General features: G+C 36.4%; 1 protein-coding gene across 1 annotated transcript in view; it reads left to right on the top strand.

The window, feature by feature from the left end:
* Ac3 (Adenylate cyclase 3) overlaps positions 1–27,208 on the top strand; it is a 568,126-nt gene that overhangs the window by 320,242 nt on the left and 220,676 nt on the right. The window contains exons 4-5 of the mRNA XM_083112151.1: positions 2,693–2,804; positions 25,475–25,602. Of these exons, the coding sequence (XP_082968277.1) occupies positions 2,693–2,804; positions 25,475–25,602 (240 nt within the window). The remainder of the gene's footprint in view (positions 1–2,692; positions 2,805–25,474; positions 25,603–27,208) is intronic.

The following is a 27,208-nucleotide window of genomic DNA, read 5'->3' as shown; positions in this document are numbered from 1 at the left end:
ATTGCAACTAAAACTGTTATTGAAATCTACTGCAACCCTTGTATCATACTTTAGTACCTATTATGCAAATTCAACAGCAGAAATAAATCCATACAGGAGAACGGGCCTGATAAAACTCTGTCTCCCTTCGTTTCGAGACGTTCTGTTCCAATGAATGCATTCCGATCGGAGACACAGTTGCATGTCTAACTGCCGTTTGTCAGTTGCGTTAATTTGGCTGATTTTTTCTCTACTCGTACAACAGTGTTAGATACGAAAACGTTTCTACCCTATATTTTTGCGAGGACTACAATCAGGGAAACCTCATGTACAGACATGAAAATAAAAACATTAAAGGCTAATGTTAGATTTAATTGTGCGAAATGTTATAAGGAGAAAATATTTTTACTATTAAAATGATTCATCAAGTGACAACAATAAAGCAAAACTTTTAATAAAAATCAAGTCATTTAATTGTTAATATTGGTATTACATTTATTTTGTTTACGTAAGTCATAAATTGATTCTTTACCTTTTGACCAGCATTGCAAATCGATTGTGTTTTGTATTTTGCTTATAGATTTTTAGGTAATGGTAGAATAAACACAAAGTGTATCGAATATAAATTCTAACGGAGAAAAATAATCAATCTAATTTTATTCATCGATCCCTTTCGTTACTTAAATAATTGAATTTTATTAAATTTTGCGCTTTTCTTCTTTCAAGTGTTAAAAATTTCATTGTAGTTTAAAATGTTTAGTTATCACTGTGTAATTAATTGTTACAAAGACTTCCACTATGGCGTCGTGGTCACGCTGTACAATTGTAATAAAGGGATCTCGGGAGGTGGAGGAACACAAATCATTTTGTTTTGTTCCTCCCTGTTTATTGTTCACTGTTAATCTCTTTTTTATTGCTGATCATTATTACTCTTGAGGCCAATGGATGTCGTACTCATGAGTTTACCATTCTGTGTAGTGGAGTGGTTATCGTAGTATTCTGCAATGCCAGAGGTCCTGTGTTAAAATCATGTATCAATTTGTTTCTTCCTTTAACATATCCTCATAATCTCATTTAGCCCAAGAAGTAGAAGGGGAAGTACAATAACACACCATAACAAAAACGAGTAATTTGTCTCTCCTATGAAAGTTATTGTTTCAATTTCTGACCTTATCATATGTGTCCTATTGCATTTCTTGTTTCATCTCATCGTCTTTAACATGAAAATTAACCGCAAGACGTAAGAAAACTTCTTCCCTTGCAGGTCTGGGTAACCAATCTCGTTAAAAATTGATCATTGCATCGGCATATGGTATTCCTAAATTTCTGTCGTCTAAGAGAGACGGTGTCACGATAAACAGGATCGCTGTCTGAATGTACCCTAACGCTGTGGTTACATTTATAGAACTTTGGACTGCATCTTTGCTCTCTGCCGACTGTTTGGAAATCCTCTATTGAAATAACTTATTGGAGAGCCTGAACGGAGCGGGTTAATGAGATTTTAGAAGTTTTGTTTCCAGTTTTGCTTTTTTTTTATTAACATAAATTTTAGCTGGTACTATGCAATTTCATTGTCTTAACAAGAAACGGTTTCCTAGCTCCCAATTTTCATAGTTTTTGAATGATGTGTCTCTAATGGTTTAATTTTGTAAACAAAGTCAATAAGCCTTTATTGCCCACTGTGGTCAGTCAAGCAACGGAAGAAGTCAAATATAAATAGCAAACGTCACTACATTTTTGATGCATTCGACTGAAAACTAAATGATTTGGCTCCAATTTGACATCACATATTCATTTACATAGTGTTGCTTGTTCTACAGTTTTCTCCTGTGTAAGCCAGTGTAAAAGTTTGGCACAAAAATAACAGTGAAAGACAGTGGTAATGACAATTTAGTAGAAAGTGCTATCTCAGGTACCTGAAATTTATATTTTCTATTTAAGAAAACGGAAGTAATATCCTCCATCACTCCCTGTGCATGCCGCTCTTATGTATGTGGAGTTTGTGTAGGTGGTGTCCGCGGACCATAGAAACATATGGAATGTCTCAAAACTAAGAACTTGTTTCGGTAAAGCTTTTGTCGTTGGTGTGTCATTTCGGCACTAACATCTTTCAAAGAAGGCCTTTTACCTGCTGCTGGCAACCCAACATAGCATTGGACTGCATCTGTGACTTTTCTTCCTGTATTTAAACGACGTGTGCCAGTATTGTAAGGAACACATATTCTACGAAACATGACAAACGACCAACTGTATCAAGTAAAACGTAGAGAGAAATGTGCACCGTGACCTAACGGGAAGTCAATCAAAGATACGAAAAATGATGGAAAAACATTTAACGTGTCCAAAAGAAACTGATGGAAACAGGCAGAAGGAAAAGAAACAACACCTTGCACCAAGGATGGAACCGGAAATTCCTGTGGGGTTGGGGTTCTGGATTTTGAGGACCATAATTTATTTTCCTTCATTTTTCGTTACATGAAACATAAAAAATTATAAAGCATCATGTCTACTTACAACAAATGAAAAGTATTTTAACTTTGTGAAAGAGTGTGAAGCATGTCCAAAAGCATATCTTTTACGAGTGGACATTTTTTAAATTTATTGTACAGATGAAGGTGGAATAAACTAGTTATTATTATTAGTATTATATTATTATTATATATTATAACAACTATTTTAATTTCAAACTAACGTAAAACTATTTCCATTGCAGCATTTTGTACGCAGACATCGTGGGATTTACAGCCATCTCTTCAACGTATTCTGCTTCCGAGTTGGTGAAAATATTGAACGAACTTTTCGCTCGGTTCGACAAGTTGGCTGATGTAAGTAGACTTTGAATGTTCGTAGTTGTTTCTTTTTCCTGAAAATTAGCTTTAATATATCACTCAATACACCATATTCATAAATTTTCATTTCTATGTATTACATTCAATTTTTCATCATCAAGAAACCTAAAGCAAACTCAAAGCCTAACCTACCTGTAGCCTATGGATCAAGTAGGTACATATTCCACTTTTGTTTATAAAGTATTTTATTTTCATTATTAATTTATATTTTGTGTATGTAATTTATGTATAACTTATAGTTAGTTTATTCTAATTATCTCTTGAAATTAAGAATTTGTATGATACTATTTATTATAGTTTCCTGTATTCAGTTGTTATTCTTGAGTGAAGTGTAATGCCTGTTCCTGGTATCAAAGTTTGGGAGTGAGGGTTACATAGGCAAGAATGGTATAGGGATTCTGGGATTAGAAAAAATAGGGGCTGTATATGTTTGGTTGTTTGAAATGTAATGTTATTCTTATGGGGTATTTCATTTTCGTTCGGGTTTTTTACGTTGTTTTGGTGTTGAATTATTTGTGTCCTGTGTGCCGTTGCTCCCTTTTCCTCGTTCTGCTGCTAATGTTCTTCCGTTTGTGGTTTTTATTGGGGTGTTCTCTGTTGTATTCCTAGCGATCTTCTAGGCTGAATATCCATTTCCGGTTACGTTAGACTGTCCTGGTCGTTGTGTATTACCTTCCAATTTTTTGTACTTCGTCTTTTCCCTAAAATGCACATTAATATTGTTAAATATTGTATAGCTTATAAAATTGTAATAATAAAAGTTTAAATTAAAATGAAATACTCTTTCAATTTTGACAACATGCTTGCTCAATGCACGAACATCAGATATACTTATGAATATTTCCAAATTGAGAATTTGAGACAACATAAGGTCCCACAGGAAAAAATCTGAACTAACCTTCCAATTTTCTGATCTAGATATTGAAAGTTGCCATGCGAATTCGAAACAAGCATTTGATTTTTCTAGAGTAAGCTTGCATTATGCTCCCTACTGATGTTCTCTCAGTCTGGTCATTCACAACACATTCTGCTCATTCGCACAATTAACGCATGCGCCCAGATGACGACCATAGCAGTTATGCATTTTAAACAAAAAACGAACGAGAGCAAAATCAACGTAATTTGGGCTCTATTTATTTTCGGTCGTATTATAGTAGTCAGTACATACCTTAGGATGGAACATTGTGTGAATATAGACTAAATATTAAAACATAATTTTAGTGAATGCACGAATAAGCAAACAATTCCTAGATCTAAACTCAGGTTGTGCCAATTGAAAGAAGATAGGAAGCAGACCTATAATAAATAAAATTTTATTATTAGAAATATTATAATAGAAAAAAATTGTAGGTTTCCTGATTTACAGGATGGAAATTCATGTTTTATCACACTTAAAGCAATTGATATTAAGTTTATGTTTAATAATACAGGCCTGTATTTTTTAACTGCATGCATGAGGTTTGGAAAATTATGGGTGATGTTTACAAATTCGACCACGCTGAGTTCGAAAATGGCATCCTTTCCTCACCATGGCGTAAGGTTTCTTCACAATCATCATCATCATCATCACAATCATGAAATAGAGTATAAGGCTTCTGTCAATGCTGATAAGTAGCTTTTATTCACTCTAAAACAGCAACAAATGCATAGGTGCAAACACACACATACATTTAGTTGCCAGAATATCAGGAAGTGCCATAACAATAGTCAGAGTCATCATAACAATAGTCATAGTCATCATCATCGTCATTACTATACCTGTTCTCGTTCATAATAATATGTGTTCATGCAATAACTTTTGTACAAGTGTTCAGTTGGAGTAGTGAGTTTCTTTGGTGGAAAAGCATGCAATTGAAGAAGTTGGAGTGTTGCTTTGAAAATATGTTTAGTTCTCTTACATCAAATACCATCAAAAAGCATAATTGAAAGTGGATAGACACAACATTGCAAACTATGCACCGCAGTACAGATAATGACGTTATGTTACTGACAGTGCATTACAAAATATACAACACCACATTACATATGACATTATGTTAATAAATGTGATAAAGTGAGAGTGTGAGTGAGTTTGTTTAAGTCCAACATTGCAGTTCACTTGTCAGGCACGTTGCAAGTTAGCATTACACTTCGAAAATGAGCCCTTTTGTTTTGAAAGATCGTCTGGTGGACTTTCGTTTATAAATCTCATCACCTTCCTCTCTCTTTATAGACCAACAGTAGTCTCCTAACGTGTACACACACACACAACGACTTTGATAACGCTCTTCCATTTTCTTCATCTTCTGGTGAAATATTTCACCACTCTACTCACTTGTGTCATCAACATTCGCTGGAAAGTTTTTTGAATGGGAATGCAATAGATGTAACTTGGGACACATCCCAATTTTTTGGAGTTTTTCAATATTGTTATGACCATTTTCCTGTTTTCGGAATGTTGTTGCTTTCCTAGAAAATGTGTAAGTACATGAACTCACCTATACCTGCTTTTCAATATGTGTCATTGTAGTTTCAAAATATTCATCCTTGATTAACTTTCTTACATCTGTGCCTACAAATACACCTTCTTTCACCTTGGAATAATTTTGCAAATATACTGGAAACATATGCCAGGTCACTGCCGATAATGTCACCCCTGCATCTGAAATTACTGGCATAGCATCAGGGAAACATCGTTGCTACACCTACACACTTACAACAAAACAAAGCACGAAACTCTATTAAGCGGAACGTTCACAAAACACGCAGACAAGACAAAGTGAATTTGCGTATAATACATATTTATGACGTGGTAGCTGTAGATCAAAAACTATGGGTAAAGGAATAAAACGGTGTCAATTTTCGTGTTCATGGATATACTAAAAACCACCATTACATCTTAAATCCCTGAAACATGCAGATCTGTGAGTCGACAGAGCCACAAACAGTTTGGATGTAGTTCAGGATAGTTGTTCTAATAGACGTAAGGTGGTTTTCTGTGCGCATGTGCACAGGTTAAGTAGCTATATTGAGGTAGAGCTCGTTCAATATTTCACTTAAACATAAGTTTTTGTAAGGATCTTTGACACAACAGTGTGTCTAATTTTGTCGCTCGCATGGTATTCATCTTCTACGTATATGCAGCATGCAACTATGTTTCCTTCAATGTTATCGATAGAGGAATAAATTATAGGGGGCAGGGAGAGGTTAGTATATGATCGCCTGAGAACGGAGACAAAACAAACACACTTCCATAATCTAGGTATATACGACGGGCGATCACGTTGCTCTGACCCTAACATAGAAAGAGCGGCAATAGGGTTTCATTTTTTTTCAACACACTCCCTTGCAACTCCAATGAACTTCTCACATCGGTGCTCCAACGCCTGGATACCTTGCAAAAAAAATCTTCCGACTGGTCCTCCAACCATGAGTCCACAGCCCTTATCACCTCAGAATCATCAGAAATTTTTTGCCCACGAATATCATTCTTCAAATGTTTTAACAAATGGATATCACTGGGGGCCAAATCTGGGGAATAGGGTGGGTGGGGCAGCAATTCAAACGATGCATCTGCGATAGCAGCCCTCGCAATGCGTGAGGTGTGAACAGGTGCATTGTCCTGGTGAAGGAGCACACCACAGGTCAACATCCCACGCCTCTTTTTTCTTGATGGAATCACATAATTTCTTGATAGGTTACTGTAGTATGTGCCAGTGATGGTTTGGCCTCTTTGTAGATAGTCCACAAGAAGGACACCCTTGCAGTCCCAGAAAATTGAGGCCATCACATTCTTGGCTGACGTTTGCACCTTGAACTTCTTCGTTGGTGGAGAATGTAGGTGTTTCCACTCCATGCTTCGTGATTTTGTTTCTGGGCCGCAGTGATGACCCATGTTTCATCCATAGTTACAAATCTGGCAAGGAAATCGTCTATATCAGCACGAAACTTGTCAAGAAGTTCTTGACTGATGAGCACTCGGGTACGCTTCTGATCTGGGATGAGGTTTCGAGGGACCCATGTTGCAACATTTTTTCATTTGCAATTCCCGGCTAATTATGTTTTGCACAGTGCCATATGAAAGGCCACACGTCTCAGCAACATGACGGATAGTGACTCGACAATCCTCCAACACGATATTGTGGACTTTGTTAATGTTTTCGGTTGTCATGACAGTTTTTTGGTGCTCCACCTGCATGTTCATCCTCACACGACTCTCTCCCACAATTAAACTCATGAAACCATCTCTTCACCATACTGTGTGAAGGAGCAGTGTCCCCTAGTTTATCCACCAAGTTCTCAAGAATTTTGGATACCGTCCACTTCTTCTTCACAAAATATTTGATCACCGCTCTCACCTCAGTTTTCTCCATTCTGGCACATTGACACAACTTCACTCAGTTAAACCCCTGTAAAAAGAAAACTCTACGTTACTCTGACTTGCAATTCAGAATGAAAGCATATAAAGGATCACTAAACAATAACAAAATAAAAAAAATCAATCATAACGTCATTCCTTCTATGTTAGGGTCGGAGCAACCTGATCACCCCTCGTATATCCCTGCTACTTCATTGTAAACTTGATGCTCTAGCTCTAGTTTTGTATTCATTACGATCTTGCCACATCGGTTCAGTTGCTTAGATATAGTAATTTATTCCGGTACCTATCAATTCAGATTCGATTCCCAAAGCTGGGAGTACCTTTCCACCAAACTAATCAGGTAACGGAATTCATAACTCTGAGGGGAAGAATTAATAAATTTTCAAACTAATAAAAGCACCATGCACGACTAGTTTGATAAAAAAAATACATTTGAAAAATTACAAAAACATTCATATTTACTTTGCTCCTAAGGTTCCAGAAGGTTAACAAAATTGCCATTAACTTGTACATTTTCATAAACATTACCATTTTGGTGGCGGGGGGCAAATGTCCCCTTGCAACCTCCATGTTACACCTATTCTCACATACCATTCCAATGTATTTGTTTTTTCACTTTAATACAGGGTGGCGCAAATTCACTCAAACAGCCGCAATCACGCTTGGTCTGTCGGTTGTTAATAGTATACCATGTCCTTACCATAGCAAGATCTAATGACACCGCCAACCTATAACCTGACAAGTTAAGTCACAATATGCGCAGATCGCTGCGGAGCACTTCCTATTACGTCATCCTCTCAACCACTCCTCTACGTACTGGTCTGGCCTTGAGAGTACCAGTGGTGCCAACTCAGCAAAATTAAGCTAAAACAAATATGATAAACGATTTTTACTGTGTAGGTTGACGGTGCCTGCTCATATTATATCAGTTTATCAGTGGTTCATTTGATTTAATCCAGTCTTTGAAAATGCGTGAGTTGCATGGATCGTAAACTGTAGTATTACGCACGCCGTTAATGTTTACTACAAAGATAAACTACTGGGCGAATGACTTCATTTTTTGAATGCGACATCGAGAAGTGACCTGTTTTTTTTCTTTTTTAAGCCGAGTAGGGTGGGCGTTATTTTGTTTATCGTACAACTATCACTACGAGAAGGCAATCTGATAACATGCTTGCCTGTGTTCTTTTTTAAAGCATTGAAATGTTCTTGCTCTTTACTCTTGGCTGCATATTTTTGAAATGCAAAAATCAAAATATGCCGGGGCAAACGAAATCCACAATCTGCTCTGGAAAGCCCCTTAGAGGACAGGCCAGAGAAATTGTTTACAATGTTGCAACATAGTTGCGAAATCAGAAGGTAGTTACATAAACTCAGGTATAATGTTGTCGAGTCCACAAGCGCCGGCATGGGAGTATCTAAATGGATGATTTCTCAAGTTTTAAAAGAAGGAAAAAGTGTCGTTGGCGAAAGGTGAGCTGCATTTCTGTACTCCGACAGGTAGAACACAGCCCATAAAAAGCGAATACAAGTTTCGTTGAAAATCCTCAGACATCAGACTCCAGGTTGCAACATGGCGAACCAACGTCGCCGCGGAGAAGGGAGTAGGGAAATGTAGTGTGAGGTGCGCAACAGCTATCTGCAGCGTCTTGTTTTTAAACTTGTCAAGTTATATCAGTGATCACGAAATATCACTATCAGCAAACTCTTTCGATCATTGTTTCCTCATTCCGTACCATGTGCAATGTGACTTACGTACCACTCTGTACTCCTACAATTCGAATTTTACGCTCTAGTATACCTTCATACATTTATATGTAACACATTTCAGTTATAACACCATTAAGCCTTGTTTCCATGATTATGAAAAACTAAATATGCTGACCAAGGCAGTAATTTATTTTATTAAAAACATAAAGAAGACCTTGCTAGAAGGTTGAAACGTTACGTTTAGTTTATGTTTTTAATAAAATAAATTACTGCCTTGGTCAGCATATTTAGTTTTTCATAACACATTTCAGCTACTGATACAATATGTGGATACGTAATAACCTTCTGATAAGGTTTTATAGTAACAAGTATTATACATAATATTCATAACATAGCCCATTTAGTCCCTCTTATTGTTCCTTTGATATATTTTTCCCCAAGGCGTACGGTTTTGGCTTTCTGACTACACGTTACCCTTAAGAAGATGAACAACACTCCAAAATATCATTTATGTAGTAATTACTTTCGGGTTCTATTCTAATTCCACCCTACTAAAGGTCTGAACCCCGAACCGACGAGAATATCCTGCCCCTGTAACATTACCCTTTTGTGTATGCTAATAATACTTATTTAGTCATTCAACATTAAAGTTCACATTCTTAATTTTAATCTGCAGTATGATATAATAAATATTACAAAATATTATAAAATCTCTGTAAAACCTGAAATCTGGGTCTTTCTTTTGTTGAGCAATATTTAATATTTTGGTGAAAACATTTGACCACCGTTACTAAAATATACAACACTAGTGCAAGTTTTTAGAGTTGAAATTTGATATAAAAATTATACCTTCAAGAATACAAATTTGTTTTGATTTGTCAATATTCTTGGTCGTGTAATCACACTGATTGTTTTATGTTGTGATAAGATTAAATGTGTTCCAGTAGCGGATATGTATTCAGTCACTCTTTTATATATACACACAAAGAGACACCTACTGATATTTGCACACCATATTTTTAGGTGAATTTGCAAAAGAATTACTAAGATAATATTGTCAAATATTTTGAAGGAGATAAAAAGAAAAGATAAATAGAGATATGAGGATGTTATTTACTTAGCAAATAGCTTTATCTGCATTTCATGTGACAAAGCCAACGGGAATGAGGTTCAACCATTACTTCATGTTACACCACGTGGCATATCTCACTCTGCTAGATAAATTATCTTCACTGTCAGATTGCTACAAAAATAACCTGCACCATCTTTTCTGGATGACTGCAGTTAATATTGAGAAGACGTAAACATATAATTACACTTGATCAGATATTCTTAATAGCTATGTTAATTCTTCAAATTGGTAATAATATGTATTAATTCATGTACTTAGTTTTCAGGATAATGCACAAAACTATTGTCAGAAGTTAATTAATTATGTATATTTTCCCTTCCTACACTTTGAAATGGTATTTCAAAGAATCGAATCACATAATAAGTGGTTGGATAGAAAACCTCATATGCCTTGAAAATGCAATAGAGAATTGTAACCAAACTTTTTAAATGCAGGCCGAGTAACTAATTGTGACACTGAACAAGGGTCACCTTACATAGTACGTTAATAACAATGCGCCGGCATTATTATTATTATAACAACGTTAATAATTCACCGGTCTCCTTGGCTGAATGGTAAGCGGAAAGCACTATGACGCCAGATGTCCGGGGTTTGAACCAAAGTAACGCACTGTGTTTGTATCATCATCCACTCATCAATTCATCTTTCGCTCTCATCTTACGATTAACACAAAATATTAAAAAGTGACGTAATATGAAAAAAAGAATAAGAAAATTAAAAATAATGCAACACACAATATAAGGTGGCCATACGTCCTGTTTTAACCGGCCCAGTCCCGTTTCAGAATAGTGTCTGGTCGTCCCGTCAATATTATTAGAAATACATCATTTGTCCCGTTTTATAAAAGTCTAGGAGTTAACTTGAAAACCAAGTCTAAAACTGATTGACATTTCATACAAAAATTCTTGAATTATTATAGAATTTATTTAACAATTTTTATCATGACCAGTCTTGAAAAAATAAATTCCTGCGTCTAGACAAATTCAAAAGACAAATCCCGCGTTTAGTGTTAGATATGTGAGGTAAATTTTTCGGGGAGTTTCATGAACGGTTAGTGAAGAATAAAGTTGTTCTCAAGAAGATTCCTTCTTCTGATAAATACTTCTGGCACTACTCAGCTTTAGGGTAGGACCAACACAAACGATTGATCGCACCCATAAAAACACTATGTAAGTCTTGCCGAGCTTATAATAATTAATACTCTTTTGACAACGGGAGATCATATTTTGTATAGATATTGTTTATGATGTATAATGTATTTATAGGATCCATACTTTAATAACTAATAATAATGATAGGTTAATAATAACACTAATTCTCTAATTAGGCCTAACCTAATTAGGTTGATGTTAACAGCTCTCCTTGGGATGTCCCGTTTTTGAGTCAAAATATTATGTTTACCCTATTCTAATATCACTGCGTGTCTGAAGGATCGGGGATCGAAGGAACATCTTGCATTCACCATAGACTGATAGATAGGAAAACGTGTTGACATTACCACGTAATTTACAAGAAAAACCATGCTTCCTGTTCGAGTACCCGTCTTTATAAGTTACCAAAATTACTCTACCGTTAAAATACCATTTTCTTCGTGTAATCACTTTGTCAGCTCTCCCTGCTGTGACTAGAATAAAAAGTAAACATACTGTCTAACATCGAGTGTCATGTACAGTTGCCAGCAATATAAATGGGAAACTTACATACTGAAATACTCGCTTTCCTGCGAATTCGTAATGGTAAGTTCCGCCACAGCAGGATAGTTAGGCAATACACATAACGCCATTTAAGGATCAAAGTTTCCATTTTTTTATTGTTGTTGATTGTACATATTCATTACAAAGAAAATTCGAATCAAAGTTTTGACGAATTTATATAGTTTATTTCGCTTGTAATCAATTATGATACTTAAATGTATAATACAAATTGCTTGTACTAAATCATCACTTTCAGAATTCAACCTAACAAGTTTTTAATAGCATTAAATAATAATGCATACCGTTCATTTGTACTCCATTTCGCCACAAATCAAAAACGCAAACGTGAGATCTAAAGATGTACATAAAAAGGCAAGTTACTCTTTTATGACATTATTTGAAACTCAAATTTCCAGACATTGGAAAATATAAATAACTTTATATTTCCAACGGTAAAGAACGTGCGGTGTAAGAAGAGTCGCACTCATGCTGACACATGTAAGAAACAAAACATACAAATATAAATTATGATATTTCATCTTGCTTAAAGATAGATAATGAATATAAATTGCAGTTACATTCTACACAAATACGTATCTCTATAGTCTATTTTTGAAACTGAATCATTCAAATTACATTACTTAGTTTAGATCTCAATATTTTTAAAAAACTGTCAAGTTCATTGTATATGATAGTTGGACGTCAACAGAAATTACAAGTTTGGTGGTGTTAATTTTCCAGTTAACTCTTTACAAAATGCCTAGTATCTCCTGGTATAAAATTCGAATTTAAAGAACTTTTTGAAACTTTTTCCTGCCCGAGTTACGATAAAAGCAGATATTTCTTGGGTGTACTTCTCTTCTTCATTTTAATTAAATCGGCAGGTTTAAGAATTGAATAAGTCCATAAAGTAAATTTGTGGGAAATAAAAAAAACTGTAAAATAGGTCCTGTATTAATTTCCTTCTTACACCTTACGTTGATTTCAGGGTTCTTTATCTTTCTTTAGGGGCTGATTTTTATATCTTTCTTCACACTCACGTGTAGAGCGATGCTTTACGCTGATGCCGAGTACAAAAGGTCATTTTGCCATTTTTTGGTCTTCATTCCCTTCTTAAATCTGTCGATTCAATTTACGTTCATTCATTTTGTACCGTTTTCTTTAGTTTAATATGCTAGAGAAGCAATTTCTAATAACGAAAGGAAAATGACTTATCGTATCTAGTGTCGATGATTAGATGAAATTTAAAATAAATATAAAGAAGAGTTAAGAAAAGAACTGGTTTAAAATGGACACAGTTGTCACACTTGCAAGTAGATCATCTTCTGTACGTCAACGTAAAGAGCTCTCGTCTACTCAAGTGGTCAGCACTCTCACCTTTGGTGCAAGCGACCCAGCTTCAGATCCCAATGGAGGTAAAATATTTCGGTGTTGATTCAGTATCATGTAGGCAATTGGGAAACAACTTGAAAAATAAAATCGTAAAATACGTACTTATTTCCTCATCGCACTTCCAAAAATGGATGAGAAACCCAAGCACTTTACCACGCATAATGTCACTCTTAAGCGCGGTTTATCACCACGAATTACACCAACTCAGGGTCCCTCGACATTACCTTAATGGCACCGGGATCGAACCTTGGGATGCGTTACTTCCCAACCAGTAGTTTAGGCTTCCGTAGAGCATCCGAAGGATGTGCAACTAACATAATCTAAACAAACACTGAAATGAAAGGTGGCACACAATTTTATTTTAATACCTTTACGACTGAACCGACACGTTCATGATTATGAAAAGGGATTTACCTGTCTCGTCCTTTAGATGTCATCAAATAAGTGTTCCTTAGCCTCGTACACACAGAAAGTTCTTAACAGATTTTCGATAAGTTTACTCCGAATGACATCTCCCTGGTCCTTAAATCGTTAGAGTCCAATTACTGAGTGGTCTCCTGAAGTTGGGCCAACAGACTCACACCCAACTTGGCCCTGAGATCAACCCTATCTTCCCAGATCCAAACTCAACTCTCTTCTCTCGCTCTCCAAAACAACAACTGATCCTCTCTCTCAGGAACCATGTACTACCTAGGTATTGACCTTTCTCTCCTGCTCCAAGCATTAGTTCATTCCCCTCACTCACTTCACCTCCCTTCTCCTCTTGCCATTCAAAGCTTCCAACCATGCACAATACCTCCTACCTTAGTTGACACATCCTTAACTTTTCTTCCAGCTGTAGAATGACTAAACTACTCAGGAATGCTAAGCATGAAACGAAATAAAGAACTCCGGTTTCGAAGGTATTCAATGTGGCCCAATGCACCGAGCATACTTCACCCTATGCAACGCTGCTTAGCAGATCAAGGGCTGTACTGCCATGGAGTAAACTTCTTTCTTTCAGAGCAACGCAAGGCTGCATATAAACTCAAAATGAACAATGAAATCCCGAGAGAAAAACTATAGCTTAGACTGTGATGAAGAGCTTGAGATATTGAGATACCTATCACTTTTACTGTGCTTACTTTCACTCGTAACGCGTCTGACTACCATGGTAAAGGTCCCGGGTTCGATCCCCGGCCGGTTCAAATCCGGGAACTTTCCTAACGATGGAAGCGGCCCCGGCGCCCACCCAGCGTCGAATAACATGGGTACCTGGGGGAAACCCTGGGGGGTAAAGGCGGTCAGGGGCCTGATGCTGATCACATCACCCCCACTCATGACCGGATCAAGAAAGTGTGGGGCGTTACCCCCACGCCCCCTATACGCCTTCATGGCGTGGTGCTAAGCACAGGGGAGCACTTTACTTTACTTTTACTTTTTTTTTACTTTCACTCGGATTCTCTACAGTGTTACGCCAGGGCTCCCAGATTTGATTCCAGGCCTGAGGGTGGATGTTCTTTGTGAGTGTCTCTTCATCAATTTCATCACATCATCATTATATTCGCGATTATCCTAAATGTTATCCAGTACTAATGTTATTAATTTATTGGAAGATAATACAAAGGACAAACAGCGGAATAGAATACAGTTTACTACAATGAAAATCACTCAAAAAGGTGTTGTTTTATTAATGTGATGCTTGATGCTTACTGCACAAATGTTGACAACGAAACATGCATATCATCCTCAAGGCTATGCAGTGGTAATCTTGCTTTAGATTTTATTGTCGCCACAGCAGAGGAGGCTTGCTCGATGCCTCACTCTTGGTGAACCAAGAGTTAACCAAGATCATTATCAGTTGGTCGTCCAATGTCACCATCTGTGGGCATGAGAGTAATAAATTTTACTTAATATTTATTTTGCTCACTTCCTAATAATATGTATTTTTTTTTCGTTTATCCCTAAAACTGCAACCCTACGCCGAACTCGCGGCACCCCGGTTGGGAATCACTGTTCTAGAGTGTTACCTACTTGTAACTGCCTCTGCACGAACGCTCCAAACGGTTGTATTCTACAAAGGGTGCCCGCAGAAGGGGGGCAGGGGTGCACTTGACCTACCAGAGATATCGGGAAAGACTACATATAAATCGAATGGTGAACTTGAAGTGTAAAACCATGGCGTGAAAGACAGCAGATTTAGTGCCTATGCAAATTATAATAGTGGTGCGGATGCTTTGTGAGAATTTTCTTAACTAGGAATTACCCCACGTTTTACCTACTTTCAGCACTGCTGCTCCTCCTGAGAAATTTTTTTGCCAGAGGCCTAGTATTCTACAACGTTCTGTGGCACACAATGATTCCGAATGCTGTAGCTGCTGAGAGAACGGTACACGATGCACACCGGCTCTCACGTGTTCAGCGTAACCAGGGTTTTGCTCTAGCCATTTTAGCCCAGAGAATGTTAGGCGGAGGAGAATTTCGTCGACCCTCCCTTAGAAGTCTCGCTTCATACTTCAAGATGGAAATGAATTTCAAGAATTCAATTCATTCCGCTTTCGTGGCTATAAACTTCCGCATGCCTGCTTCCTTCAGCTTGGCAATTCTGGAAGAAGGGTGTACCACCTGAGGAATGCGTCTCTTCGTGGAACAAAGAACATAATTAAATTGTAGCAGGAGGTTGTTGGAAGGATCGGTTTTCAGCCGGAGCGTTCCGTTTCAGATTATCTCCAACCAATTCGAGTTATTTTACCACGCTGCATTTCACTGTTACATTTATATTTCTTTTGTACTTTTTTTTTAAAAAAATTAAGTTCACTGGACTTATATAGTTTAAAGGGTGATACGAATACTGACATAATTGAGAATTAGATTCAGTAGCTCTCGTGCGGGCAGGGACAATTGCATCAAATATTAAACTAAATATCAGTATAATTGAAGAGTAAATGCTTAAAAAGGGCTCTCGGTTGTAGAGTATTGTTTATATTTTATCATCCATTTTAATATGTATATTTCTATCATTTTTACTAAATAAATATAAAATACTATTGTACTCTCATGGAATTAAAATATTCATTACTAACGATACCATATGTAATTTAATCATTTGTGATTCATACGCACCGATCCACACAACCCTCTAGTCATTCCAATTTTATCTTTACTCTTTTGTTTTCAAAATTCGTGGGTTTTTTTGTTTTCAATACTACACACACGTCATTTTAAAAATAAATTAAATTCATTGTGACGATTAATATTAATAAGAACTTTGACTTTATGATCGATTTGTAACAGACAGACATTTGAACTTGGGTGACTTGGAACTACGACGGTGCCCGGAACGACATCTTCTGCCTCCTAGAGCACTGTTTCACCTCCGGAACCAAAGTCCTGTTGCAATTTGAATCTTCGGAACAGATAGAATTGGAGGAAAGGTGTGGGAGGCCCCACTTGTGCGCGCTTAAACTCGCTTAAGCGCTACTCTAAGCAATCATATTCCAACTTTAACATTTTACAGGCAATGTTTATTTAATATAGTATCTAAAACATATTTAATAGGGATTATATCGATAACAATGTATTTAGAAAAAATGGAAAGACGAATCGAATGCGACCTTTAAAGTTTAAGTAGTAAATACATGAAACCCGAGAACGGCGGATGAGTTCGAGCTGACACCTGTAGGGAATAGTGGCAAGCATACTACTCGGGGTACTTTCGATTCGGACTATCGGCGGGTTAACATAGAGGCAGGAAAGAAGTAAAATGTGAGGTTACATGTCGGGCATGTCCTACGCCTAAGTTTTTAACACCTCATTTGAGCACATCACAATTTCTCACGGTGTCCACGTATTTGAATATATTTTAATTTGCATTCTACTATAACTGTTTTGAAGTGCACCTAGCTTAAACGCCGAGACAATGACCAAAGTGGAAGCAGCTGCGACGTAAACCTGACATCTTGAGGAGACCTCTGGGACGCAATTAACAGAAGGATTCCGGAATAATTTGTTTCACGGAAGTTGGTCTTGGCGGCCATCCGAAGCATCTGAAGGCGAAGTTTCACTTGCTTTCAATGAAAGCGAGTGAAACTCCCGCTTTGGAACTTCCACGTGTTTCAAAGCCTTGAGAGGAAACTGAAGGGCCCTGACCGACACGTATTCCCAGAGAAGGACGTTTCATCTTGGCTGTGAACGATTCATGATGAATACACTCTGCTGACTTCCACTTATAAGGACCTCCTCTTATAATAAACCATCTCTAAGTTTTTTGTCGTTTCTGAGAGCCCTTACAATCTCCTCCTACCTATGGTTTACTATCGCCAGACATTCTTTCAATCTTTTAAAGGATTCTGCAAATTAACCCTTTCATCCCTGATTTTTTCGGTTTCATAAAAATACTTGTTTTTTGTGGTAAGGAAAACAAAATCATGCACTTTTGTTGAAAGTATTATATTTCTTGAAATACAAGAATTGCACTTTTGTGTACAACAGGTCTCAATGGTAATTCCTTGTAGTTGTATTCTGAGTAGGTTTTTATACATGCAATATAGCTTATATTTTTGCGAATAATCTCCATCACTATTTGGGCCATCCAAATCGACATCATTGCAATTACCCAATTCACTGTTTCTCAATGCAGATTCAGTCTGAAAAATTGCCATTTTCCAAGCAGTTCAAGTGGTATTCGATTTCCTTCTAATTCAAAACGTTTTGGTTTAGCTCGATGTTTTTTTGTCATGTGAAGGTCCTGAAATATAAGAAAATATATGAAATGTACTTATTTTGTTCCATACACAGTATCAGATACAAATTAGGGTTAAAATGTACTCATGATCCTTACCTAACAAATTGGAATAAAAATACATTTATTTTGTAAATAAAATTTAACCCACATTAGTATCCGAATAATATATGTAATTATTTTATTTATATTCTCCGTGCACTTTTATCTTCCTGTATTTTATATTTTTGTTTTTAAAAAATATGTAAAGGAGTAATAGAGACTCCCACGCAGTATGAATAAGATAATGCAATAGTCATTTTTATGTCCAACATATGTGTATACGTGGCCATATTCCTTTGAATCGAAAATTTCAAACACAAAATCCAATCAAATTAGTGTTTACTAGGTTTTACTAGCACCCGGCAGTAAAAGAAACAAGGGCAAATCAAGTTATTCTTTACTCTATTTACAAGCACACAGAACATCTCTAAAGGCCTGATGTGCACACTTGTGTACGTCAACAAATACTGCTGAGTACACATAACACAAACAATGAAACCGGAAACTATGTAAAGATTATACAAATATGAGTATTAGCAAACATATAAATTAGAATATACACACATTATATTGATTAAATAAATTATTTTCATAATAATAAATGAGGACTTACCAGGAGTAGCACCTAGCATGTATGCAACCTCTCCCAATATATATATTATCTAACTTAAAAGATGAGGTGGCGACACCTCCCAGGTCCCAAACCAAGTTCCAAACACTGCTTCAGAAGTCATCAATCAACCGCCGGCATCGTAGTTGTAAGAGGGCGGCAGCAAAACAATGATTCCAATGACGTACACATATGTAACCGTCAGGGCCGAAAGGGTTAAGTATTTACGTCGAAAATTGACTACAAGTAAGCAATAGTAAGAGAAGTACACTGGGTTGCCTTAGGTAACTGAGCCCTTTGAGTTGTTGAATCGCAACATAATCACATAGTCCTAAGGTTAAGGGTTCAAGTACAGTCATGGATATGTATGTTGGTTTCCTAATAAATTTAATCTAATAATCATTAGTCCTTACGGTCGTGAGGTATAAAAGGGACGTGAAACAAATGCACTTCAATAAGTAAGGATGAGCGTTACTACGCCAGGGGTCCTGGTTTCGAATGATGGTCTGGTGGGTGCTCTTGGTGAAGGCAGTGTCATCATATCATCAATCATTGCCATCTTCGCGAGTAGCCAAAAGTGGTAGGAGAAGCGAAGTAAATTAAACGAAATCAATTTGTAAGCATTAGTCGCGAAACGCATAATGAATTAATTTTTTAAAAAAATCATTGAATGTGCTATTTGTCACAGAAAATAAGTGTGGCGTCACCTGTGGCGTAGTAGTAACGTCATCGCCTTGTAATCAAAGGGTCTCGGGTTCAATAACAGGTGGAGGCTGAAAGTAGTTCGAATCACACTTTAAACTGCAGATCCAGTCCCTATTAGGCTAACTAACTAACTAACTCCCTATCCTTCTCAAACCCGAAAGTTCATGGCTGCAGCAACACAGGCCTTCCATATGTCCCTATCCTGAGCAAGATCTATATACTCTTTTCCATCCCTACCAATTTCTTTCAGGCCTATCTCAACCTTGTCCCTCCATCTTCCTCTTGGCCTTCCTACAGGTCTCTTACCATCAGGTTTCCCAACAAGAATCCTGTAAACTCCTCTTTCCTCTCCCATTCGTGCCACATGGCCTGCCCCCTAAGTCTTCTTGATATAATTATTCTGATAATATCTGGACACGAATACAAATGATGTAGTTCTAAATTATGTAACCTTCTCCACTCACCTGTCCCCTCATCCCTTTTAGGTCAAAATATTTTCCTAAGTATCTTATTGTCAAATTCTCTCAATTTATGTTCCTCTTTCAATGTAAGGGACCAAGTTTCACATCCTTATAATACTACAGGCAAAATTACTGTTTTGTATATTTTAACTTTTAGTTTCTTAGATATTAAACAAGAAGACAAAAGTTTATGAAGAGAGAAGTAACATGCATTTCCTGAATTAAGCCTACTTTTTATTTCCTCTTTAATATAATTTTCACTTGTTAATATTACTTCTAAGTATTTGAATTTGGAAACTGGTTCAAACGAGTTGTTATCAATAATTAGATTTTGATTATTACCTAACTCTTGGTTTCGGCCTGTAAGCATATATTTAGTTTTCTCTTTGTTAACTTCCAAACCTATCTCTTTAGCGGTTTTGAAAAATATTTTATCATTATTTTTAATTGTATTTATATCATCCCCTAATAAGTCTACATCATCTGCATATGCTAACAACTGAGTCACACCATTTAATTTTAGTCCTTCGTTAATTTCTTTTACTTTCCTAACAGCATATTCTAAGGCAAAATTAAAGAGCAATGGAGATAATGCATGTCCTTGTTTTAACCCATCATGAATTGTAAGTTTGTCAGACACATTAATCCCTATTAGGCTATATGTGAATAACGTGGACTTAAAACAACAACAACTGAAGAAAATAAGTGATTTTTAAATATTTTCACGAGTACACTTATTATGTGTTGATTACTCTATGCTCTCTCTACACGTATCTATTGAGAACATTATTTAATGTGTTACACAAATATAACTTTTGAGTTAAGTGAAGCAACATAGTGTAACAAGGACAAACAAGTCAGACGTTTCATTTTAAGATTTTGGACATAAATATTGAACTCAAACAACTTCAGAGATAAAAAGCAGAAGTGATTTAAGATAAACTCGTCCAAGTGAATCTGAAAATGTTTACTTTCATCTAACTGTTGCGTTTACTATATGTAATGTTCATAAATTTAAAACGGTATTAATATTAAAATTGCATAATTAATATTTGAAGGGTCCACAAACTTGGCAGATTAAAAGTTAAAGAAAACTATTCACGTCTGAGAATTGTTCATCTTGTAATATTCAATTTGAATGGAGTAATCTCTAAATTAGAAAGTGAGACATGTCTATTATTCGAATTAACCATGCTCAGTACCACAGGCTTGAGCATTGCTCGCACTTGTGAAGGCCAGGGAGCGATTCATGAGGTGCGAGCTTCACTCCTGTAAACTTCGCCCCACGTCTAGTAAGCAGCGGTGCAGGAGTGCACACTTGCATTGAACGGTAAGACGTACTGAGCGGAAAGGCGCCCTCCTTTGCCCAGAACCATCTTCTGATTCTATCGCCATACTGTGAATGCACTGTTACTCACGAATCAAATGACGAGAGGCAACCATTATATTACTACACGCTATTCTGAAGACGGAAGCAGATTCAGCCTCTGAAACGTAGGTAAATCTCTTTAAAAATTAACAGTGGTTAAAAGTACAAAAACTAGAATGAATAAATCACCACTGATTAGCAACAAAGAAGAAATGACGAGAGGTTTCCCACTCTACGGACGCAACCCACGTAGCAAGGCACATAAAGCTGCTAATTGCTCAGAGCTATAAAGCTAGTCATTCTCACCTAATTACGTACATATGCATTATTAGTAGTAACCGAAATTGTAGGCTAGGAATAGCCAGGTTTAGAGATCTTAGCAATTAGTTTTAGTTACGGTTAGCAGCTGGATGTGTCCCACACCAGACCCAGAAATCTATTGACTGGTCCACTACACCTATCCATCCCTCTTAAATAGTAACGAAGGTATGGGCATTTGAAGCAAATCATCTCCATAGAAACAACAACAATGGCTAAAACGTAGATTCAACTTCCTATTGCTAGACAGGTTTCCATGATAACGAGGCATAAAAATTAGGTATGCAATGAAATGCACAACCATCTTGTTAGTATACCAGTCCAGTTCGGTTGACTTTTTGGCACCAGGTCTAGTGCTGGTCTATCCTGTGTCAGTCTGTTGCAAGGAAACTGTGTTGGACCAATTAGACCCTGTACTCAAGAAAAGCATTATTGGTGTTCGTAAGATGGAACAAATGCCTGTTTGCGGCTTTGAACGTACATTTGATTGGTTAACACGTAATAACGTGATCATAACCACACTATCGCTCCGAGAACGTAGTTCAAACGCAGCGACGGTGCCAGGATTAATCATCGAGGTGTGCTGAGCAGGTGCGGAATGAAATTTAGGGGGTGCAATGTTGAAAATAAAGAAAACAAATTGAGCATGCATGTGTGCTTTGGCCATTACATCAAATACCAAAGAAATTTGAGTAGGCTTCCATGAAAATATGGCAGTGAACCTGATAACTGTTAGGACTTGATTATTTTTTCTTGCTTGCTTTGACCACAACTACAACTTGTAAAGTAAATGCGGCTACCCTTTCAAGTTGGTATCAATGGCTTACCTGTAGTACGTATACACTATTTATTGTCTTATCGTCTCTTTAATAAAATAAAGCCTTTTCACTCCAAAGTAAAATTATATTAAAAAAAACACGTTTTGTTAAGTAAGCAAATATACACGATTACTAAAGAGCATTTAATACTGATGTATAATCATGTAATTTGTATATCGCCTGTTTAAACAAATGTTTAGTTGCTATAACTAACTAACTCTCTAGCCTTCTTCAACCCGATGGTTCATGGCTGCAGCAACACAGGCCTTCCATCTGTCCCTATCTTGAGCAAGATCTATATACTCTTTTCCATCTCTACCGATTTCCTTTAGGTCCATCTCAACGTTGTCCCTCCATCTTGGCCTTCCTACAGGTCTCTTACCGTCAGGTTTCCCAACAAGAATCCTGTAAACTCCTCTTTCCTCTCCCATTTCTGCCACATGGCCTGCCAACCTAAGTCTTCTTGATTTAATTATTCTAATAATATCTGGACATGAATACAAATTATGTAGTTCTAAATTATGTAACCTTCTCCACTCACCTATCTCCTCATCCCTTTTAGGTCCAAATATTTTCCTAAGGATTTTATTTTCAAATACTCGTAATTTATGTTCCTCTTTCAATGTAAGGGACCAAGTTTCACATCCATCTTTTGACCGAATCATATGCTTTTTTGAAATCAATGAATAGCTGATGGACATTTTGATTATATTCCCACTTTTTTTTTTTCAAGTGTCTGTCTGATGTGAAAAATTTGATCTGTAGTTAATCTGTTGCGTTTAAATCCACATTGATAATCACCTATAATTTCATTAGCATATGGGGTTAGTCTTGTTAAAAGAATGTTAGATAATATTTTATATGTTGTTGAGAGTAGAGAAATTCCACGGTAATTATTGCAGTTCATTTTATCACCTTTTTTTAAACACAGGAACAATTATGGATTCTTTCCACTGTTGAGGGATTTCTTCTTTATTCCATATTAAACAAATTAATTTATGAATTTGATATATTAATAAATTTCCACCATATTTAATTAACTCAGCTGGTATTAAATCAATGCCAGGTGCTATATTATTCTTTAGCCTTTTAATAGCATCTTTAACTTCAGTCAAGTTAAGTTCTTGAACTAAAGGTTCTGCTGTGTGGACTTCATTCACTTCTGATTTATCTCGTACATGGACGTTTAAAAGGTCATTAAAGTAGTTCTTCCATCTATTTAGAATATCGCTTGGGTCAGCAAGATAATCACCGTCTTTATCTTTTATCAAGTTTACTTTAGGTTGCCACCCCTTTCTAAACTCATTTACACCTTTATATAAATTTCTGATATTTTTATTTTTGCTGTTTGTTTCAATTTCGTTAATGTTGCTTTTCAAGTAATATCTTTTTTTACTTCTAAACGTGCGATTAACTTCCCGCTTTATTCTATTATAATTGTTTAGATTTGTATCATCAGAGTTATTTAACCACCTAAGTCTAGCCTGATTTCTTATTTCTATTAGATTATGACATTCATTATCAAACCATGGCTTACTTTTTCTCGGTTTATGGTATCCTATACTTTCTTTAGCTGCTGATTCTATTGCATTACGTATGTGCTCCCAATTCTTATTTACGTCTGTTTCATGTATATTTTCATCATCATTTAAATCCTGCAAAACATCAAATCTATTTGACAGTTTAATTTGGTAATCTTTCTTAATTCTTTCATCAGTAAACTTTCCTGTATCAAATTTTATAACTTTTAGATTTTGTTGCTTATGATTTATCACTGAGAGTCTTTCTCTTAATTTAGCAATTACTAAATAATGGTCACTGGCACAGTCAGCACCTCTATGTGTACGAACGTCAATTATACTAGTATGCCTTCTCTTATCAATGAGAATATGATCTATCTGATTATGAGTTTTACATATGGAGAAGACCAGGTATATTTATGGATATCTTTATGTTTAAAAGTGGTACTTTTCACAATTAAATTCTTTGAGGTTGCAAAAGTAATCAATCTTATACCATTATCATTACTTAATTCATGAAGACTTTCTTTACCAATCGTGGGTTTAAATGTCTCTTCTTTGCCAATCTGTGCATTACAGTCACCTAACAGAATTTTCATATCATACTGAGAAAATTTATCAAAGACCTGTTCTAACTCTGTATAAAAATCATCTTTAGTATTATCATCTTTATCTTCCGTTGGTGCATGTATGTTTATTAAAATAATTTTACACCACCTACCCTGTAAAACTGCATATGATATCCTATCATTAATAAATTCTACTGTTTTCAGAGCCGAGATAATGCTATTATTTATGAAAAAGCCTGTTCCAAAATTATGATTTTAAGTACCACCATAGAAAAAAGTATAATTTTTAGTTTTACAATTCCCTTCTCCTGGCCACCTAACTTCCTGTACAGCTACTACATCTAATTTATACTTAACTATCTCATTAACTGTACACTGAAATGCCCCAGGCCGGTAAAGGCTCAGAACATTCCAGGTGCCTAATTTAATATTCTTATTCCTAACGTAGATCTTAGTCCAGGGACCTCCCAAAGTAGTCCCCACCCGGAGATCCGAACGGGGGACTATATTACCTCCGGAATATTTTACCTTGGGAACATCCATGGCCTTATATTGCTGATTCTTGACATGGCTTTTTCACAGTGCAGAGTTGTCAGCTCTACGCCTAACCCCCAATATGAATGGAGGAACTACTACAGAAGACGAACACAAACACGTTAGACAGCACAACTACTACACAAGACACACACAAACACATCACAACTATAACACAATATAAACACAAACACACCACAACTACTACACAAGACAGACACAAACAAATTAGACAGCACAACTAATACGCAAGACAAAACAAACATACTAGACAGAACAACTACTACACAAACATACTAGACAGCACAACTACAACACAAGATTAACACAACCACACTAGACAGCACAGCTACTACACAAGACAAACCAACATAGTTACTATAAACTATGTATTTGTTATTCTAAGTTTTTTGTCTGTGAAGAGTTATAACAGTATTTTCAGCTGAAAATAGGTTTTCCATAGGGGGTGCGGATGAAAATTAAGAGGTTCGCAAGCTCTCCTTCGCACCCCCCTGTTCAAACGATGCACACCCCCAAATCAACGAACAAGATGATTCGGTGTTTACTTTGTAACGAACTAGACACTCTATTACAAACAGAGTAAAAAAGTGCAGCGAACTAGACGTAACCTGTAACTCCACGTCTTCATTACATTGACTCAAATATCTTACCAATTGTTCCTTCGTTTTCAGAGATACCAGCAGCTTCGAATCAAGATCCTTGGAGACTGCTACTACTGCATCAGCGGGGCCCCACGGGAAAAACCAGACCACGCAGTGATGTGTGTTCACATGGGGTTGTCCATGGTGAAAGCCATCAAGTAAGTTTTATATACATTTGTCATTACTGGTAGAATCGAGATAAAATAATGAAGACACGCTAAATTTGTATATATTTGATTTGCAAAATGTGAATATTTTTGAAGCTGTGTATGGCAGGTTCAATCCATTCATATAATGTTTGATTATTTTATTGTCAGTATTTTACAGTCGGTTAAGTGAACCCAATTCTTTTGAACAAATCTCAAACCACGAATTAAGAAATCTAACTTTACTGCATAACTTAGATATTATACCTTCCATAAATATGTAGGAACATAAAATAATTAAAACCATAATTACTTCATAAGCTACACTCACATACAAGCATCTCCTCATGATATTATTTCGTTACAGCAAAGACACTATTTATGCCATTCCTTCAAGAGGTAACTCAAATGATAATTATACACCTTATAAACGTTCATATCACTTCTACCCACACACTTCTCTGTCGCCCCCCTCTTTCAACGTTCTTCACGTTAAAACATCATTACTAAAACATCTCAATCATCATCTTATTTATCTTATATCTTGTAACATTCCTCTTCATATACTTTAGGCATCTACAAGACCTTCCATCCTTTCTGAACACTATCGGCGTCAGAAACAAATAGCGCAGAGACGTATGGGAGGACGAATATTTTCTTGGGAGGAAGTCTACTAGAGCAGGCGACCGCTATAAATAATGCGACCGCTATAAATAATCTCTCAATGTACGGTGATACTTTCATGTGTGGGTGGGTTATTAGCTACGTGTGATCGTTATAATAGCGATCATATGCCAACTATCTTGTCTATTCCTTATTTTGGAGAAAGGTATATTAAGATATAGAAAGCATGTTTAAATTGTGTGCAAATACTCTTTCCGAAATACTTTTTACATATAAAAAACATATATCTTCTGAAGAAAACGTGGTCCGTGCCGACTGTGAGTGTAGCTTATGAAGTAATTATGGTTTTAATTATTTTATGTTCCTACATATTTATGGAAGGTATAATATCTCATTTAGGCAGTAAAGTTAGATTTCTGAATTCGTGGTTTGAGATACGAAACATGCAAGTAATGTTGTGTCATTGTAACATGTTTTCCTCCAATTTCTAAAACTAAGCTTGCTCAGATACAGAATAAGCGGTGAGGATGCGTTTGATGAAACTGAGATTAAGGAACACTCATAAAAACCATCCATAACCAGGCTGGGATTCGAACCCAGGACGCCTGGCGTCGTAGCGCGCTTTATTGACCAGTCCGCTACGGAGATCGGCTAAATTAGGTTTACAGAATGTTTTGGTAAAATTGAGTTCATTTTAAAGATGACATTCTCAGAGAATATTACAGAATATCCCACGGGTATAATCATTGAACTGAATGCTATTTTTCATAATTTCAATCAAAAAGTGTAATTTCAATAAAACCACTTATTATGATGTTTTCTGTTTTAGGGCAGTAATCAGAAAAGGTGAAGAAGCCACTTTGTACGGCTATCGTGTCAGTCTGTCTCTCGGTTCGTCTAGGTCATCTTGGTGACTCAGAAAACAAAATTAGGCGGACTGATATGTGTATCAAAGAACAGACTGAAACGAACGTAAACCAACTCTTTCGGTCAG

This window comes from Lepisma saccharinum, chromosome 26, assembly GCF_977018435.1.
Source record: "Lepisma saccharinum chromosome 26, izLepSacc3.1, whole genome shotgun sequence".
Lineage (NCBI taxonomy): Eukaryota > Metazoa > Arthropoda > Insecta > Zygentoma > Lepismatidae > Lepisma > Lepisma saccharinum.
This window is presented reverse-complemented; position numbering and strand designations above follow the sequence as displayed.